At 37.0% G+C, this 16,881-nt stretch overlaps 1 protein-coding gene across 4 annotated transcripts in view; it reads left to right on the top strand.

Annotated features, from left to right (window-relative positions):
• The window catches only part of PTPN3 (protein tyrosine phosphatase, non-receptor type 3), a 287,103-nt gene that overhangs the window by 117,294 nt on the left and 152,928 nt on the right, over positions 1 to 16,881 (top strand). For all 4 annotated transcript variants that reach the window (XM_027859060.1, XM_027859063.1, XM_027859062.1 and 1 more), the window contains exons 3-4: positions 16,422 to 16,529; positions 16,608 to 16,650. In XM_027859060.1, coding sequence (XP_027714861.1) covers positions 16,422 to 16,529; positions 16,608 to 16,650 — 151 coding nt within the window. The remainder of the gene's footprint in view (positions 1 to 16,421; positions 16,530 to 16,607; positions 16,651 to 16,881) is intronic.

Raw genomic sequence — 16,881 nt, 5'->3', positions numbered from 1 at the left:
AAGTGACTTGCCCAGGGTCACACAGCTAGTAAGTATCAAGTGTTTGGTCTGAGGCCGAATTTGAACTCAGGTCCTCCTGACTTCAGGGCCAGTGCTCTATCCACTGCACCATCTAGCTGCCCCAAAGAGTGTTGTTCAGTAATTTTTCAGTTGTGTCTAACTCTTCATGGCCCCATTTGGGTCAGGTGTTTGGTCTGTGGCCAGATTTGAACTCAGGAAGATATCTTCCTGACCCCAGGCCCAGGGCTCTATTCATAGAGTCACTTAGCTGTTTTAGATGAATACCTATAACCCATACTATGATGTGCAGTTAGATGGACGACCCTTAGAGCTATTCGTTGGTGTCTGGGGCAGATACTCTAAGGAGACAGTGAGCTGGTCCTAAAATTGAACAGGAGGAGGAGAATGGACTGGATTGTCTTTTCCAAATGGTGTAGTGCTTCTAACGACCCCAAGGTTCTCCCTGAAACAGACTCCAATCTTTTTTAACACTAATTCTTCTGGCAATCTAGATAGCTGTGAGTCGTGCAATGCCAGTCTCCAAAGGATTAAAATCGAAGGTCACTCAAAGGGCAGAAGCATGTGGTAAGAAGAGTAGGCAAGCCTTAACACATTGGAGACATAGAATTGCTTAAAAGCATGTAAAAGATGTCATCAGAGAGACTTCTTATTGGAGGAAAAAGGCTGATCACGTAGTGAGAACAGGGTTAACCAGCAGAAAAGTCTGGAAGCTCTTGTGGGTGTCTGCCTGGCATCAAGAGATGTAAAGGAAGCCATCCAGCATATTGGGTAAATTCTTAGCAAAAGATTTATAGGAGAGCATGGACAAGTATGTGACAAGATGGGCTACAGACTGCATCATTAGAGAGAAAACCCCCCATGGGGAGATCACAGATCTCTTGAAGTGTGCAAGGGATAGACCTGTCTGAATGGCATGTAGGAATTGTGTAGAGGATGGTGGAAAATGAGTATGGAAAGATAGGTTGAGGAAATACAATAGAAGGATAACATTTTTAAACCTGTTACTGTAGCAACAGATGCATGTGACTGTGGTTGAAAATTTCTGAGCAGGAAAGGGATATGATGAAAATATTTTGGGTAAACTATCGTGTGGCCATGTGCAGGGTGGATTGGGATGAGCAGAGACCTTTTAAGGGAAACCGCTGCCATATTGCAGTTTGAGAGATGATCAGGGAACTAAACAATGGTGAGGGCAATGGGGATGGATAGATGGGGCAGAGATTACTAAGAAATCATTAGCAGGACTTGATAATCGTATTGAGGGAAGTAGAAAGAGAAAGATCAGAGATCCCTGAGGGGCTCAGGCTAAGACAAATGAGAGAAATTTTGAATTGGAAAAAGACTTTACAAGTTACCTCGTCCAACTTTTGATCCCACAGATCTTAGCATTTCTGATGCTACATTTCTCAAGCTCCAAATGAGGGCTCTGTCAGTAGCACTCGGCTCTAGAGGAAAGACGAAGGAGTTAAGCATGGCTGGTGGAGCCCATGTTGTCATTGTTGTTAAGTGGTTAAGTGGGGTTTTCTGTCTGTGGGGCTTTCTTGGCAAAGATACTAGAACTGTTTGCTATTTCCTTCTCCGGTGAAATAAAGGCAAACAGAGGTTAAATGATTTGCCCAGAGTCACCCAGCCAGTATCTGAGGCCGTATTTGAACTTGGTTCTTCCTGACTCTGGGCTATATTCACAGAGCCACCTAACTGCCTTCAAGGCAAACAGAAGTTAAGTGACTTGCCCAGGGTCCCACAGCTAGTAAGTATGTGAGGCCGGATTTGAACTCGAGTCTTCCTGACTGCAGCACCAGTGCTCTATCCACTGAACCATCTAGCTCCCTCAGAGCTCAGGTAGGCAATACTAAACTAGATAAGATAACATAGCTTCATGATCTCTTGCTCTCCAGACTGGGAAGTCAGTTAACATGAGTCATAACGCTGACACCCCCCCCACACACCCACGAACACTCCCCACACACAAGGAGTGATAACACAAGGAGACCAAGGCCAGTGCTGTGGGTACTGTTGCCCAGTATTTCCCAGTCTCTACTCTGCTTTCTCTTTCCACCCCCACTAAACATTCACTTCTCCAACTTTTACCAAATGGTCTGTTAACATCAATTAACATACTTCCTACTTACCCATACCACATACCACTAAATAATGGATGGTCTCTGTCTTCACTAACACCCTTACATTCCATCAGTTTTCTTACTTCCTGGCAGCCCTAAGGCTCCATGAGTAAATGGCTTGAAGGACGTTTTTCCTGTCGACTGTTCATTCAGTGTTCTTACTGGCAGAAAGAATTTTCCTTTTGTATTGTACATGGCAGCATCTGTTTCCCTTTCCACCTGTCAATTGCCTGGTGCATGATAGGGAGGTTATTTATCCTTATTTGATTATTTCTGGTGAAGTCTGGGATGTTGAGGAGGGGATCATTGAGAAATCATGGAAAATAGTAGAAGTGCCAGAAAATTAGTGATGAATAAATGTTTTAACTTTTAAAAAAGAGGAAATAAATGAGTTTTTAAAACTGTGGGCTGGTTAAACTTTAATTTGGTGTTTCTTAGGTAGCTTATTAAACAGGTGACTTATGAACACCAAGAATTACTGGTTATGAAGAATGATCCAGCGGCACGTTCAGGAATCATGCCATGCCAGAACGATCTTACTTCCATTTTAATTAGGTTAACTCTCAGTGATGCACTGATAAATTTTTAATAACTGGCTTTGAAAAAAATATGTATGACACCTTTTTAAGTTCAACTTCTGTTATTAACATTTTCTCCATCACTTTCTTAAGTCTAGACAATCATCAGAACAATAAATCAAGCCCTGATTTCTAGTGTTTGCCAATTTCTGAGGTGCAAATGCTCACATTAAATTTAATAATCAGCTCTCACAAGTGGATAGGAGCTGCCTCCAGCACACCCCTGGTTACTTGGATTGTGGATCAAGAGGATTGTCATGAACATAGAGTCTATCTTGATTTCAGATGTGGTTTTAGAAACCCACCCATAATGATCTTATGGACAAAATGGAAATAAAAGGATAAATGATGCTACAACATGGCAAATTTATAGGTGGTTGAACAACTGTACCCTAGAAGGGAATCATATTTTGAAGTATTAAAGAGCTCAAACCAGAAAGAAGCACGTCATGGCCTGGTCTTGTATTTGGCATAGTAATGAGTTCCTCGTTAATGGAAATGCAGACAGAATGACTGTGTGTCAAGCATGTTATAAAGGGAATTCTTCATTTGGATGTGTAATAAAACTGGAAGCTTTGTAAAACTTTTAAAATCCTGTCTCACTGATTCTCTGTGATTTCACCTTCTAAGCTCAGGTCACTCCATTATTAGTAAGCTTCAGTTGGTAAGGAGTTCTTATATTGAGTTCAGGCCATGTCCCTTTAACTTCCACCCATTAGTTCCAGGTTTTCCTTGTGGGATCAACACAAAACAAATCTGTGCCCTTTTCCACATGGCATCCTTTCAGATATTTGGAAACAGCTCTCAAGTTTCTCCTTCATCTTTTTCCAAGCGAAACATCCCTCTGTCCCTTCAACTGCTAAGATGAGATATATGCACATCAGTATCTTTATGAAAATATGGAATCTAGAACTAGATATAATGCATACTTTAAATGTCTGGTGCATTAGAGAGTGGGATTGTTCAAAACCCATTAGGTTTTATAGCTGCCGTATCACATGGCTTTGCTCATGACGAATTAAAACCTGTAATCCATACTCTCCCCAGCCTTCTTGAATTCTTTGCAAGCCAGACATATGTTTGTTTTTGTTGTTATTGCTCAGTCATTTCAGGCATGTCCTGCTCTTTGTGAGCCCATTTGTTGTTTTCTTGGCAAAAATACTAATTTGCCATTTCCTTCTCTAGCTCATTTTACAGATGAGGAAACTGAGGCAAACAGTGTTGTGACTTACCCAGGGTCATACAGTTACTAAGTGTCTGAGGCCAGATTAGAACTTGGGAAGATGAGTCTTCCTGATTCCAGTCACTCAATAAATGCATGTTGAGTGAATGAATGAAAGCCAAGTCAGCTCTACCTGTGAAGGCAATTTAAAATTTAAAAAAAAGCCCTCAATTTAGGATTTTGTATTTGTCTTGATTGTATTGTAATCTTTGTATTTATCATATGAATTTTATACTGGGAATTTTACCCAGTATAAATGTGATAAGCATCTTTTCTGTATTTCCATCCAAGCATTTAGAACTAAGTGGATGGCAGTCTCGTGAGCTCCCACTGGTTTAGAATAAGGACTGCCCCAAGTATAGAGCCAGCCTTTACAGGCTTGCTCTGGATAAGTTGGTAGTTCAGATGTTCTTAGGAAGTCCTATCTATATAATTCTCCCAGGGCTAGACCAGGTTTGGTTCCTTATTAAGTTGTAGCCTGGGATTTAGGAGTTGTCTCATGTCTAGAAATTATTTAATGTAAGGCTATTCAGTGAAATTTCAAGTCAGATCAACAAGTATCATACTAGGTGCTTAATAAATGTGTATTGATTGACGGATTGATTGATTTATAGAACAACTACTCAGTTCTAGGTACTAGGCTAAGAACTGGAAATAGAGATTATAGTCCAAAACAACAACAGTCTTACTTTCAAAGAACTCACAGTCTGATAAGGGAGACAACATGTAGACAACTATGTACACTTAAGATATATCCAGGATAAATTGGAAATAATCAGCAGAGCAAAGGCACTAGCATTAAGGGGGATTAGGAAAGGCCTCTTATAGAAGGTGAGATTTTAGCTGGGACTTGAAGAAAGCCAGGAGGTAGAGATGAGGAGAGACAGAATTCCGGGCTTTGGGAGAGAGCCAGTGAAAAGTAACAGAATTGGGAGATGGCTGAATACTTTGGTCTCGTTAGCTTTTAGTTTTGGTATCCAAGTGATTTTTCTCTAACTCTGTGGACAGGGATCCTGGCTCTAAAACCCATCCTACCTGCTTAAACTAGTGGGGTAAACCCCAGTGACAGAGTACTTTCCAAAGGGTTTATGGCAGCATGAGTTAAATCCAATGTCAGAAAGACTTGTAATCGAGTCTTGTCTCTGAGACATACCGATTGTGTGACCCTGGGCAAGTCACTTAATTTCTCAGTGCTTTAGGCCAGAGACTGCCTGGAATACTGCTTGAAGTGGGTTAAAATCTGATTAGGAAATATTTACCAAAATAAATAAAAAATATAATAGAACATAGATAACATTGAAAAGTGGTTTTCTAAGTCAACATTCAGCCAGCAGGGACCCTTATATAAGCTTCAGAGGCCTTCTGTTTCTAGTTGAATTTGAGATCGCTGTTCTTGACAGGTCCTTAAAGCTATACGTTTCAGGAACTGAGGCCCAGAAGAGGTTAAATGACTTGTCTAAGATCATACTGTGTACTTACTATGGATAAGAACTTTTTCCAGTAAACAGTAGTCTTTATCACTACTTATTTAACACTTCCTACTCTAGGATATAATAGATGTGGCAAATGTGATCCTGAAACACAACATTTTCTGTAATATTTTCTTCGTTGAGTCATGGCTTTCCATTCATTCACTTGTATATGTTTTGCTGAGTGAGTCAAGGCCAAGAGAGCATGAGTCTTTTTTATGTCACTTAAAATTATTGATGCTTTTTCAAAAAAGAAAAATCATCAGTCACTTCCAAATATGCACCCTTCCTGACCCATCACCTAGCAGTGAACTTTTCGAAAGAAGGAGAAATAAGTTAAGCAAAAATAACTGATAATGGTGACCTTCATCTGAGAACTTAAGCAACATTTTATCCCACATATGCTATGGTTAGGGAAGTAAGTTTCATTATCTTTCCTCTGAGACCTAGAGTGGTCCTTTTTACAATACGTAAATTACATAATATGACACTATAATAATATAAAACATAAAATACATGATTAAAATTACTCAAGAATTTGACTTCCTTATCTACTAACATTTACTTTACTGTAGTAATTCTATACATTGTTCAACTGGTTCTTTTTACTTTATTGCGTCAGTTCATATATGTCTTCCCTCGCTTCTCAGAATTCTTCATAATTGTCATTTCTTACTGTACAATAATATTCCATTCCATTCACAAACTATAGTGAATATAGTTTTGTTTTTTTGTTTTTTCTTCCAACCATTCCCCAGTCTGTAGTCACCATTTTGTTTCCAGTTCTCTGCTGCTACAAAAAGTGTTGTTATGAGTTTTTTGGTGTAGATTTTTTTTTTTTTTTGGTTTATTTTTGACCTCCTTGAGGCATGTGGTGGAGGGTGGAATCATTGAATCAAAGAGTATGAATGTTCAGTCACTTTTTCTTGAATAATTCCAAATCCATGTCCAGATTAGCTGGATCATTTCACAGTGTGCTTCTGTTCCTGCCTTCTCATACCCGGACAGCATAACACCTATTATTCTTATTTTTGTGATCTTTCCGAATTGCATGATGTGAGGTGAAATATCAGAGTTGCTTAATTTGCATTTCTCTTACTATTAGTGATTTGTAGCATATTTTTGTATGATCATTTATAGTTTCCATCTTTTCTTTTGGAAACTATTTGTTCATAGCCATTGATGTCATAGGGAATGACTCTTGGTGTTACATGTTTGGTATCTTTCACTATATCCCTTCCACATAGCAGGAATTAGGGGCATCGTGCCCCTGCGATCTGGAAAATCCATGTAAAAATTTTTGGTGCTGCCTTCTTACCAGAGAAGAAGTCTGACTTTGCAGATTTCCTTCTCTTTTTTTCTTGATATTATACAATATTATACAAATATTTCATGCATTTCTGAGTTTCTAAACTTTTTCTGTGCCATCTGCTGGCCTTTGCATGTCATGTGTGACTTTTGTAAAATTCCCCCCAAATTCCCGTTTAATTTCTTATGCCAACCCGTGATATATCAAAACCTTAATGGGGAGAATCATGATGTGGAAGAGATAATTGTGTATCTTGGATATCAGACTTTTATCAGTGATATTTGATACAAAGATTCTTCTCCTCAGTTAACAGTGTCTCTTATTCTAGTTGCATTGATTGTATAAAAAATTTTAAATTTTATATTCTCAAAATTATTTATTATATCTTTTATTTATTTACTTTGCTTTTTTGGTGAGGCAGTTGGGGTCAAGTGACTTACCCAGGGTCACAGAGCTAGTAAGTGTCAAGTGTTTGAGGGCAGATTTGAACTCAAGTCCTCCTGACTCCAAGGCTGGTGCTCTATCCACTGCGCCACCTAGCTGCCCCCGTGTGTTTTATTTTTTAAAGAAATCCCCTTTATCCCTTTTTTTGTGGAGGAGGTTACAGATTCCATGTCTAGCTATCATTGAGAAAGATATCTCCTTCCATTTACTTATAATTTCTTTTTAGGTTAGAATATTCATAAAATTTGACACACCAACTTTCCCATGAAAGAGATATATTTAAGTGTTCTTTTTAAACAATTTTCCTCTCCCCTGCTCCCTAGGTGTTTGAACTTGTCTTTTTTTGGGGGGGGGGTGACTCCTGTAGTATACCTGAAAAAACTATAAGATCAAGACTATTGGTTTAGAACTGGAACTTGGTTATGAAGTCCAACCTTCTCGTACTGCCCTGCAGCTAGGTGGTACAGTGGATAGAATGCCAGGCCTGGAGTCAGGAAGACTTAATCTTCCTGAGTTCAAATCCATCCTCAGACACTTACTAGCTGTGTGACCCTTGGTAAGTCCTTTAACTCTGTTTGCCTCAGTTTCCTCATAAAATGAGCTGGAGAAGGAAATGGCAAACTGCTCCAGTATCTTTGCCAAGAAAACCCCAAATTGGTCATGAAGCGTCTAACACGACTGCAAATTCATTCTGTTTTCCAAAGAACACTTAATTGGTAATTGGAGGCCTGTCTTCTAGTCCTGGCCCTGCCACTGACTTATTCTGTCTCTGGGCCTTACTTTTCTCATCTGTTACATGAGAGGGTTGGAATGAAGGGACTCTAGTCATTCCTGGCATTAATGTCGTAAACTTTTGGATTAAAATACAAATTAGAAAATTTTGGAGCAGTGAATTTCAGCCTAGTCTGCTTTATTGAACATATGCAAACTAATAACAGTATCAGTACAATTTTTTTTTAGCCTTGTTGACTATCCCTTCCATTTATTTACACTGGCATTCATAAACTATTTGACCAACTGCTCAGATGATGTACTCTAGGGGGATAAAAGGGATACCATGCCCATACCTACATCCTGCCAGGTTCTGGCCTCCAAAGGAGAGATTGACCTTGCATAGTATTGTAGGTCCAGGCCTTAATCCTTTTAAAAATACTGGGTAGAGCGTGTTGTAGCATTATGAGCTCCCACTCTGCCCTTATGCCTGTATGCCCTGGTACCAAATACAAGTCTTTGATTAAAACATTGTACAGGACAAGGTCAAGGCCACTTTCTAAACTTCCCTTCAGTTTGTCAGTAGCCAGTAAATCAGCACTGTTTTGTGTTCAGCCAGATTCAGGTTTGCCTAACCTTGCTGTCATTCAGGCCATATTTTTCTGTGCCAAATTTTTTATTAAATCAGTATATAGACTATGTATAAGGCATTCTGCCTACCCATCAGAGAGGCAACTCTTATTAGAAATGGAGAAAGAAGTTAGGATGGCATCACTTTTCTTGTTGTGGCTATAATAATTTCATATTATTTATATTAGTGTTATATGCACAATATGTAATATTATTTAGGGGCTTTAGGGGGCACTGTGGATAGAGCACTGGGCCTGGAGTTAGGAAGACTCCTCTTCCTGAGTTCACATCTGGCCTCAGACACATTCTAGCTGTATGACCCTGGACAAGTCACTTCATCCTGTTTGCCACAGTTTCCTCATCTGTAAAATGAGCTAGAGAAGAAAATGGCAAATCACTCCAGTATCTTTGCCAAGAAAACTCCAAATGGGGCCATGAAGAGTCAGACACAACTTTAACAACTAAATAACCACAACAAAAATATTATTTGTTATATTATTTTTTCTTAGTGTGATAATAATAATAATGACATTAACATAGTGCTTTTAGATTTGTGACGTGCTTTCCTCTTAACTAAGCTGTTAAATTAGGGATTAAAAATGTTATTTCACTCATTTTATAGTTGAGGAAGTTGAGGATGTGGAAAGTTAAGGGACTTTGCTATAAGCTCAAAGCTAGTAAGTATCTGAGATAAGATTTTAATCTATTTCTTCTGATGTCAAGTTCAGTACACCATGCCTAATGATCTCCTTATTTTTTTTTTCTTTTAAAAATCACCAAGAAGTTCTCTTTCCTTCTCCCTCAATTAAAAAAAATCTATTTTATCAGTTGTAGAATGTTCTGTGAATCCTACTCGGGCTTACAGTTTCCATCATTCTCTCTTTTCTAAATCAAGAAATCAAATATGGCTCTTTGGCATTGCCATTTGTTTACTTTCCTTCTGATTCAAAGTCACAGTCTTAAACGAGAAGATGTAAAAATTCCCGAAGCCCTTAATTTTCTTACATAAAATTTTAAAGTCTCTACAATGCACTCCAAGTTTCTTCATCTGTATCTGTCTACTCAGCAGAAGTGGACAATAATTATTGGGTTTGATGAGTTGTGGAAGGCTGTCTGACACCCCCACCACAGTAGTCTGTCCTAGGAATCAAGCTTGGACGTAGTCATTTTGAGTAGTAGTCAATTTGAGGAGCTGGTGGAAATGCCCTCGAGACAGCTGGATTGCATGCTCCAGATCTCCAATAGTAAGATAAATGCAAATTAAATCTACTCTGAGGTTTAACCTTCCACATATGCATATTGGCCGAGATGAGAATAGGCAATTTTGGAGGGCTGTGATAAGACGCATACATGGATAAGTTGTTGATGTTGCTGTGAAGTGGTCCATCTGTTCTGCATTTCAATTTGGAAATATATGAGAAAAGCATTACCACCCATGGGAATATACCCCAAGGAATAAAAAATACAAAGAAAAGGCCCCATATGTGCCAAAATTGTCATTGTACTTTTTCATGGTGGTAAAGAACTGGAATAGAGGAATTTTTAAAATAGTGTTTCCTCCATTAGAAAGTGAGGTCCTAAAAGGCTGGAACTGATTTTCTCTGTATCCAGTGCCTGGCACACAGTAGGTGCCTAATAAGTGTTTGCTGGCCAACAGAAATTTCAGTGAGCATCTGATCTGATACCTTCCTTTTATTAGTGAGTGAGGCAAGTTCTCACAGGTAGAAAGCATCAGAAACAAGATTCACACTAGCTCCTCCAGCATCAGAGCATGTGTTCTTTCTACCACATCATTTTGCCTCCCACTCTAATATCATATTTTTTAATAGTACTTTATTTTTTCCCAATTTCATGTCAAGACAATTTTTTGCATTTTTTAAACAAGATTTTTGAGTTCCAAATTTTTCTCCCTCCTCTGAAAATGGTAGGCATTTTGATACAGGTTAAACATGTGCTATCACGTAAAACATTTCCATTATTAGTCACAATTGGGAAAGAAGAAACAGATCAAAGGGAAAAAAAAAACACGAAAGGATAAAATGAAAAAAAATATGCTCCAATCTGCATTCAGAGTCCATCAGTTCTTTATCTGGATGTGGATAGTATTTTTCTTTGCGAGTCCTTTGTACTTCTCTTGGATGATTGTGTTGCTGAGAAGAGCCGAGTCATTCATAGCTGATCATCACACAGTGTTGCTGATACTGTGTACAATGTTTTCCAGGTTCTGCATTTCACTTGGCATCAGTTAGTACGAGTCTTTCCAGGTTTTTCTGAAATCTACCTGTTTATCATTTCTCATTGCACAATAGTATAGACCACAGCTTGTTCAGCCCTTCTTCAATTGATGGGCATCCCCTCAATTTCCAATATTTTGCCACCACGGAAAGGGCAGCTATAAATATTTTTGCATATGTAGGTCCCTTTCCTTTTTTTATGATCTCTTTGGGATACGGACCCAGTAGTAGTATTGCTGGATCAAAGGGTATGCACGGTTTGGTTGTCCTTTGGGCATAGTTCCAAATTGCTTTCCAGAATGGTTGGGTCAGCTTACAACTCCAGCAGCAGTGCATTAGTGTCCCAATTTTCCCACATCCTTTCCAATATTTATTTTTTTCCTTTTTTTTTTTTTGGTCATATTAGCCAATCTGATAGGTGTGAGGTGGTACTTCAGGGTTCTTTTAATTTGCATTTATCTAATCAAAAGTGATTTAGAGCACTTCTTCATATGCCTTAGATAGTTTGATTTCTTCATCTGAAAACTGCCTGTTAATATTCTTTGACTGACCATTTATCAATTGGGGAATGGCTTGTACTCTTAAAGATTTGACTCAGTTCTCTATATATTTGAGAAATTAGGGCTTTATTAGAGACACTTACTGTTGAGATTGTTTCCCAGCTTTCTGCTTTCCTTCTAATTGTGGTTGCATTGCTTTTGTTTATACAAAAGCTTTTTATTTTAATATAATCAAAATTATCTGTTCTACATTTTGTAACGCTCTCTGTCTTTTGTTTGGTCATGAATTCTTCCCTTCCCCATAGATGTGACAGGTAGAGTATTCCTTGCTTTTCTGATTTGCTTATGATGTCACCCTTTATGTCTAAATCACGCACCTATTTTGACCTTATCTTGATATACGATGTGAGATGTTGGTCTATACCTACTTTGTGTCTTATTATTTTCCAGTTTTCCTAGCAGTTTTTGTTAAATAGTGAGTTCTTATCCCAAAGCCTGGGGTCTTTGGGTTTATCAAACACTAGGTTACTATGGTCATTGACTACTGTGTCTTGTGTACTTAACCTGTTCCACTGATCCTCCATTCTTTCTTAGCCTGTACCAGATAGTTTTGATGATTATTGCTTTATAATATAGTTTTAGATCTGGTATTGTTAGTCTACCTTCCTTTGTATTTTTTCCCCTTTAATTCCCTTGATATTCTTGGCCTTTTGTTCTTCCAGGTGAATTTGAATTTTGTTCTTTTTCCTAGCTCTATCAAATAATTTTTTGGTGGTTTGATTGGTATGGCTCTGAATAAGTAAATTAGCTTACACAGAATTGTCATTTTTATTATATTGGCTCAGCCTACCCGTGAACAATTGATATTTTTCCAATTGTTTATATCTCACTTTGTGTGAAAAGCATTATTGTATATTGTTTCCAGTTATTTTAAATGGAATTTCTATTTCTATTTCTTGCTTCTAGGCTTTGTTGGTCATATAAAGAAAGGCTGATAATTGGTGTGGGTTTATCTTACATCCTGCAACTTTGCTAAAGTTGTTAATTATTTCAAATAGTTTTTAGTTGATTCTTTAGGGTTCTCTAAGTATACCATCATATCATTTGCGAAGAGTTTTGTTTCATCATTGCCTATTCCAATTCCTTCGATTTATTTTTCTTCTCTTACTGCTGTAGCTAATATTTCTAGTCCTGTATTGAATAATAGTGGTGATAATGGGTAACTTCACTTCACCCCTAATATTATTGGGAAGACTTCTAGGTTACCCCATTACAGTATGCTTGCTGATGGTTTTAGATAGATATGCTTATCATTTTAAGAAATACTCCCTTCATTCCTGTGCTCTATAGTGTTTTTAATAGGAATGAATTCCGTATTTTGTCAAAAGCTTTTCCAGCATCTGTAGAGATAATCATATGATTTCTGTTGGTTTTGTTATTTACATGGTCAGTTATGTTGATAGTTTTCCAAATATTGAACCAACCCTGCATTCCTGGTATAAATCTCTCCTGGTCATAGTGTATAATCCTTGTGATATATTGCTGTAATTGCTAGTATTTTGTTCAAAATTTTTGCATCTATATTCATTAGGGAAATTGGTCTATAATTTTCTTTCTCTGTTTTAACTCTTCCTGGTTTAGGCATTAGCACCTCCTTCTTTGCCTATTTTCTCAAACAGTTTATTGGAATTATTTGTTCTTTGAATGTTTAGTAGAATTCGCTTGTGAACCTATCTGGCCCTGGGATTTTTTCGTAGGGAGTTCATTAATGGCTTGTCCAATTACTTTTTCTAAAGTGGGGTTATTTAGATATTCTATTTTCTAATCTGTTAATCTGGATAATTTATATTTTAATAAACATTCATTGATTTCACTCAGATTGTCAGGTCTATTGGCATGTAATTTGGCAAAATATTCCCTAATGATTGCTTTAATTTTTTTCCTCATTGATGGTGATTTCATTATTTTCATTTTTGATATTGGATGTTTGGTTTTCTTCAACCAATGGTTTATCTGTCTTATTGGTGTTTTCATAAAACCAGCTCCTAGATTTATTTATTAGCTCAATATTTTTTTTTTACTTTTGATCATATTCATTTCACCTTTGATTTTCAGGATTTCCAATTTAATTTTTAATTTAATTGGGGATTTTTAATTTGTTCTTTTTCTAGTTTTTTTAGTTGCATGCTCAATTCATTGATCTGTTCTTTTTCTGTTTTGTTGATGTAAGAATTAGAGAAATTTTCCCTTAAGTACTGCTTTGGCTGCATCCCATAAATTTGGGTGTGTTGTTTCATTGTTATCATTCCCTTTTATGAAATTATTTATTGATTCTATGATTTGTTCTTTGACCCACTTATTCTTTAGGATTAGCTTATTTAGTTTCCAATTTATTTTTAATCTATCTTTCCACTGATTTTTGCTGAATGTAATTTTTATTCCATTATGATCTAAAACTACGTTAAATATTTCTGCCTTTCTACATTTGAATTTGAGGTTTTTATGCCCTAATATGTGGTCAGTTTTTGTGTAGGTGCCCTTTGCTACTGAGGAAAAAAAAGTATATTCTTTTCTGTTCCCAGTTTTCTCCAAACATCTGACATATTTAACTTTTCTAATATTCTATTCACTGCCTTAGTTTCTTGGTTTATTTGTTTTTTGGTTGGCTTTATCAAGTTCTGAGAGAGGACAGTTGAGGTCTGGTATAGTTTTGCTCTCTCTTTCTTCCAGTATCTCACTTAGCTTCTCCTTTAAGAATATGGATGCTATACCACTTGGTGTGTATGTGTTTAGTATTGATATTGCTTCATTGTCTGTGGTACCTTTTAGCAAGATGTAGTTTCCTTCCTTATCTCTTTTTAATTAGATATATTTTTGCTTTTACTTTGCCTGAAATTAGGATTGCTAGCCATTTGTTTGTTTTTTTTACTTCAGCTGAAGCATAATAAATTCTGCTTTAGCTCCCTACCTTTACTCTGTGTGTATTTCTCTGCTCCAACTGTGTTTCTTGTAATCTTGTAGGATTCTGGTTTTTGATCCACTTGTTATCAGCTTCCATTTTATGGGAGAATTCATCCCATTCACATTCACAGTTATGATTACTGTGTATTTCCCTACATGCTATTTTCCCTCCTGTTTGTCCTCTCTCCCCCTTCTACATTTCCCTTCTCATTAGTGTTTTGATTCTGTCTGCCACATCTCCCCATCTACTGTCCCTTCTGTCAATCCTTACCTACCTACTCCCTTTACTTAATCTTCTCTGTCAGGTAAGATACACTTCTGTATTCAACTTATTGTGTATATTATTCCCTCTTTGAGCCAGTACTGCTGAGAGTAAGGCTTAAGTGATGCTCATTGCCTACCCTCCCATCTTCCCCTCCATTGTAATAGATCTTTTGTGACTCTTCATGTGAAATAATTTACCCCATTCTACCTCTCCCTTCCTTATATACCAAATGTATGTCTCTTTCTCATCCCTTAATTATTTTTTATATCATTCCTTCAAATTCGCCTTAAACCTGTACCCTGTGTCTGTGTATATTCCTTCTAGCTGTACTGTTAGTATTACAGTTAAGAATTACAAGTATCATCTTCCCATGTAGAGTTGTAAACAGCTTAGCTCTATTGAATCCCTTATGTTTTCTTTTCCGTTTTTACATGTTCATATTGCTGTTGGGTCTTATATTGGAAATCAAATTTTTGGTTTAATTCTGGTCTTCTTAAAAAAGCTTGAAATTCTTCTATTTCATTGAATTACCATGGAATGGTGTTATGGATGTATTATGCTTAATCTCACTGGTAAATGATTCTTGGTTGTAGTCCTAGCTCCTTTGCCTTCCAAAATAACATGTTCCATGACTTCTGATCTTTAAATGTTGCAGTTACTAAATTCTGTGTAATCCTGATAGTAGTTCCCTAATATTTGAATTGTTTCTTTCTGCTCACTTGCATTTCCCCCTTGACCTGATAGTTCTGAAATTTGGCTATAATAGTTCCTTGGCATTTTTATTTTGAGATTTCTTTCCTAAGGTCATGGGTGACTTCTTTTGATGCCTGTTTTACCCTCTGGATCCAGGACATCAGGGCAGTTTTTCTTGAAAGATGCTGTCCAGGTCTTCCTTTTGATTATGGCTTTCAGGTAGTCCAATGATTCTGATATTGCCTGTCCTGGATGTATTTTCCAGGTCATTTGTTTTTCCCGTGAGGTACTTTACATTTTTCTCCTTTTTGCATTCTTTTGAATTTGATTGATTTTTGATGTCTCATAGAGTTACTATCTTCTGCTTGCCTAATTCTAACTTTTAAGGAGTTGTTTTCTTCATTTAGCTTTTGTACTTTCTTTTCTATTTAGCCAATTATATTTTTTAAGGAGTTGTTTTCTTCAGTGGATTTTTGTATCTCCTTTTCCATCTGACCAATTCTACTTTTTAAGCAGTTTTCTTTTTCCAAGCTGTTGAATTTTTTTTTCATAATTCTCTTACATCACTCTCATTTATTTTCCCAATTTGTCTTTTACCTCACTTACATGATTTTTAAGCTCCTTTTTGAGCTTTTCTGTGAGTTCTTTCTGGGCTTGAGACCACTTCCCATTTTTCTTTGGAGTTTTGCCCATTGATGTTTTGACATTGTTGTTGTTTTCTGATTTTGTGTCTTGATCTTCCCTGTTGCCATGATAATTTTCTTTGTTCAGGTTCTTTTGTTTGTTTATTTTTTACTCATTTTTTTTGCCTTTTTCCTTTCTTTTCAATTTGATCTCTGCTCCCAAGGTGGAAGGGACACTGTCTCAGGTTTCTTGATTTGAAATTTAGAATATATCACATAAAGTAGAAATAGTTTGAGAATAAGACTGACATCCCTCAAGCAGTTATAGGGAGAGAGAGAGTGTGTGTGTGTGTGTGTGTGTGTGTGTGTGTGGTGGGGATGTTGCGGGGGGGTGTGCGCACGCGTGTGTGTGTGTGTGTGTGTGTGTGTGTATGGCCCAGAGAGCCATTCCCCATGACAAAGACTATAAGATGGTGTAGTTGGGGAATGGTTTAGGAAAACCAATCAAAGCATTAAAAAAATGAATTGTTTTTAAAGTGCTTTGTTTTTCCAAATTGTCACAAAATCTGATTATGGTTACAAAAGATAAAATCTTGACATTTACAGAATTCACTTATAAAATCTATTCCTTCCTCTAGAAACAAGATACTGGTCAAGTTCTGTTGGATATGGCTTTTAATCACTTGGGTATAACAGAAAAAGAATATTTTGGTTTGCAACATGGTGAAGATTCAGTGGATTCTCCTGTAAGTAGAATCTGTTTTCTATAACTTTGATGTTTTTATTAAGATTTAAAAATAAAACTTTATTTCCTTATTCAACAGAGATGGCTTGAATCCAGTAAACCAATCAGAAAACAACTCAAAGGTTTGTATAGTTTTTGTTAACCTTGTATTATTAGTATTACTGTACTATGTTTTTGATATGCTAATTGGCCTGTTTCTTACATGATATTTGCATTCCTGTTGATCTGGGATAGTCACTGAGCTGATGTACGAGAGGGAAATGATTTCAAGTTTTCATGGCAGAGAGTGAGCTTAGCAAATAGATGGGGGAGGGAAAATGAAGAAAGAGAATATAACCAGCTGAAGACAAGGA

This window comes from Vombatus ursinus, unplaced genomic scaffold (assembly GCF_900497805.2).
Source record: "Vombatus ursinus unplaced genomic scaffold, bare-nosed wombat genome assembly UNPS02014158.1, whole genome shotgun sequence".
In the NCBI taxonomy this organism is placed as follows: Eukaryota; Metazoa; Chordata; class Mammalia; order Diprotodontia; family Vombatidae; genus Vombatus; species Vombatus ursinus.
Note: the sequence above shows the minus strand (reverse complement) of the source record. Positions and strands in the feature narration are given on the sequence as shown.